This window comes from Etheostoma cragini, chromosome 9, assembly GCF_013103735.1.
Source record: "Etheostoma cragini isolate CJK2018 chromosome 9, CSU_Ecrag_1.0, whole genome shotgun sequence".
NCBI lineage: Eukaryota > Metazoa > Chordata > Actinopteri > Perciformes > Percidae > Etheostoma > Etheostoma cragini.
In genome coordinates, this window is record NC_048415.1 from 56,690 (window position 1) to 60,482 (window position 3,793).

Sequence of the window (3,793 nt, forward strand, 5' to 3'; positions counted from 1 at the left end):
TACAGTGCCTTGCAAAAGTATTCGTCCCCCTTGAACTTTTTGACCTTTTGCCACATGTCAGGCTTCAAACATAAAGATATAAAACTAATTAAATGTAAAGAATCAACAAGAAGTGGGACACAATCAAGAAGTGGAACGAAATGTATTTATTATTATTCACCTGCAGATGTTCCTGTCTGAAATGTTCTGGTTCTGTCTCTGTAGAACTGGTTCCACCTGCAGATGTTCCTGTCTGACAGGTTCTGGTTCTGTCTTTGTAGAACTGGTTCCACCTGCAGATGTTCCTGTCCGACACGTTGTTCTGGATCTGTCTCTGTAGAACGGGTTCCACCTGCAGAAGTTCCTGTCTGACAGGTTCTGGTTCTGTCTCTATAGAACTGGTTCCACCTGCAGATGTTCCTGTCTGAAATGTTATGGATATGTCTTTGTAGAACTGGTTCCACCTGTAGATGTTCCTGAGTGACAGGTTCTGGTTCTGTCTCTATAGAACCGGTTCCACCTGCAGATGTTCTTGTCTGAAATGTTCTGGTTCTGTCTCTACAGAACCGGTTCCACCTGCAGATGGCGATGGGAGTCCCAGACTCCGCCCTGTCGACGCTGCTGCTGGCGGTGTTCCGGCGTTCTGGATGGCTGGAGGGAACCGTGGTTCTGTGCAGGGGCTGGGAGGAGGCCCGCGGGCTGCTGAGGCGGCTGGACGGCAACAGCAGAGAATCATGGGACGGTGACGGTGACAGCAGAGCATCATGGGATGGCGGCGGTGACAGCAGAGCATCATGGGACGGTGACGGTGACAGCAGAGCCTCATGGGACAGTGGCGGTGATAGCAAAGCATCATGGGACGGCGGCGGCAACAGCAGAGCATCATGGGACGGCGCCAGGCCGGACTGGCGTATCCGCACCATCCTGAACCTGACGCATTCGGCCTATGACGACACGCAGATCCACGACTTCCTGTCGCGCCACTTCGGGCAGAACCCGGCAATGCCGCCGGCGCCAGCGGCTGTGCTGCTGTTCGGCGCCGAGCCACAGTGTGCGGCGGCGGTGCTGCGCGGCGCCCAGGCCCTGGGCCTCACGTTACCCATGGTGCACTGGGTGATGGGCCAGCCACTGCGGCCCGACGCGCTCCATACCATTGGGCTCCCACCGGGCCTGCTGGCCTACGGGGAGGTGGAGCGCCAGCCGCTTGACTTCTACATCACGGACGCTCTGACGCTGGTCAGACGCGCTGTCGGGGCCGCTGCCACCGCCAGACCAGACCTGGCGGTGGGCCAGAACCTGCTGAGCTGCCACGATGCACCGGCGCCCGGCGGGCAGTTCCTGTCCAGGTAGACAATCACAATGATACCCCCCTAAACTGTATCTGAAGTCTCTTTTATATAGACCTTAGTGATCCCCTAATACTCTATCTGAAGTCTCTTTAATATAGACCTTAGTGGTTCCCTAATCCTGTATCTGAGGTCTCTTTTACAACTGGTCTGTCTGCAGGTTTCTGTCCAACACGTCGTTCTCCGGGCTGACCGGTCCGGTGCGAGTGCACCCTAACCGCTCCAAGGTCGTGACCTCTCAGCGGTTCCACATCTGGAGTCTGGGTCTGGATGCCCTGGGCCAGCCCAGCTGGGTTACGGTGGGCCGCTGGGCTGCGGGCCGGCTCACCGTGGAGGAGCAGGACGTGTGGCGCGGCCCCGAACCCCGTAGGCGCCCAGAGGGCCCGGCGGGGACCGGCCGGCGGCGCTGGAGGCCGGGCGTCCCGGCAGCGGGGAGCTGGGTGCGCGTGGTCACGCTGGTGGAACACCCCTTCGTCTTTACGCGGGACGTGGATGCCGAGGGTCGCTGCCCTGCAGGGCAGTTCTGCCTCGACGCCGGCGCCAACGCCTCCCACACCCTGGAGACATACTTCAGGGATGTGGAGGGGGGCAACAGCAGCCTCCTGCCCCCCGATTTCAGCAAGTGTTGCTACGGTTAGTAATGGGGGGGAGGGCAGGTACAGCTGTACCTCTGTACCTCTGAGTTGCACCTGTACCTCTGTGTTGCGGCTGTACCTCTGAGTTGCACCTGTACCTCTGTGTTGCGGCTGTACCTCTGAGTTGCACCTGTACCTCTGTGTTGCATCTGTACCTCTGAGTTGCGGCTGTACCTCTGTGTTGCGGCTGTACCTCTGAGTTGCACCTGTACCTCTGAGTTGCACCTGTACCTCCGAGTTGCACCTGTACCTCCGAGTTGCACCTGTACCTCTGAGTTGCACCTGTACCTCCGAGTTGCACCTGTACCTCCGAGTTGCACCTGTACCTCCGAGTTGCCCCTGTACCTCTGAGTTGCACCTGTACCTCCGAGTTGCACCTGTACCTCCGAGTTGCACCTGTACCTCCGAGTTGCACCTGTACCTCCGAGTTGCACCTGTACCTCTGTGTTGCATCTGTACCTCTGTGTTGCAGGGTACCTCTGAGTTTCAGGGTACCTCTGTGTTGCAGGGTACTGCGTGGACCTGCTGGAGAAGCTGGCCGAGGACCTGGGCTTCCACTTCGAGCTGTACATTGTGGCCGACGGGAAGTACGGCGCGTGGAAGGGGGGACGCTGGACCGGGCTGGTGGGGGATCTTCTCGGCGGGCTTGCCGACATGGCCGCCGCCTCCTTCAGCATCAACTCGGCGCGCAGCCGCGTCATCGACTTCACCTCGCCTTTCTTCTCCACCAGCCTGGGCATCTTGGTGCGCAGCAAGGACACGGCGGCGCCCATCGGCGCCTTCATGTGGCCGCTTCACTGGTCCATGTGGGTGGGCATCTTCGCCGCGCTGCACATCACCGCGCTCTTCCTCACGCTGTACGAGTGGAAGAGTCCATACGGCATGACGCCGCACGGCCGCAACCGCGTCCGGGTGTTCTCGTACTCGTCGGCGCTGAACCTGTGCTACGCCATCCTGTTCGGGCGCACCGTCGCCTCCAAGACGCCGAAGTGCTGGACGGGCCGCTTCCTGATGAACCTGTGGGCCATCTTCTGCCTGCTGGTGCTGTCCAGCTACACCGCCAACCTGGCCGCCGTCATGGTGGGGGACAAGAGCTTTGAGGAGGTGTTGGGGATCCATGACGCAAAGGTGGGGACCACGCATGGCATCTTTTAGGAAATGGAGAATTTTCTGTCTTGGCGTATTATAATTATATTGTTATATTATTTTTATATCATAATTATATTTTATTATTATATATTATTATTATAATAACTTTAAAGTACTTTAAAAGCTTCTGTAGACTGTCAGGCTTATCTAATAATTCATCATCTATCCTAACGGAAGAGAAATGTGTGTGTGTGTGTGTGTGTGTGTCTATTGTGATATATTAATAATATTAGGCTCATTCTCTTTGTTGGTTGGAATATGATGTCTGTACACCTGTCTCCTCTTCTCTTCTTCGTTGGTGGCCAGCTGCAGCACTCGTCGCAGGGTTTCCGTTTCGGGACGGTGAGGGAGAGCAGCGCCGAGGACTACATGAAGAAGAGTTTCCCTGACATGCACGAGTACATGAGGCGCTTCAACGAGCCGACCACGCCGCAGGGGGTCGCCATGCTTAAGTAACACACAGACACACAACACACACACACACACACACAACAGACTCACACACAACACAACAACAATTATTATTATTGTTTTTAGTATTTTTATGTATGAAACCTCTTGCCGGGGAGCCGGTGGTGGATGTGATTGGTTCTTGTAGTAACGGTGATGCTCTGTCTGTCTGTGTGTGTGTGTGTGTGTGTGTGTGTGTGTGTGTGTGTGTGTGTGTGTGTGTGTGTGTGTGTG

The 3,793-nt window shown here is 56.3% G+C and overlaps 1 protein-coding gene across 1 annotated transcript in view; it reads left to right on the forward strand.

Annotated features, from left to right (window-relative positions):
* The window catches only part of grin3bb (glutamate receptor, ionotropic, N-methyl-D-aspartate 3Bb), a 28,534-nt gene that overhangs the window by 22,059 nt on the left and 2,682 nt on the right, over positions 1-3,793 (forward strand). Inside the window, exons 3-6 of the mRNA XM_034882090.1 lie at positions 544-1,325; positions 1,486-1,958; positions 2,469-3,088; positions 3,416-3,561. Coding sequence (XP_034737981.1) covers positions 544-1,325; positions 1,486-1,958; positions 2,469-3,088; positions 3,416-3,561 — 2,021 coding nt within the window. The remainder of the gene's footprint in view (positions 1-543; positions 1,326-1,485; positions 1,959-2,468; positions 3,089-3,415; positions 3,562-3,793) is intronic.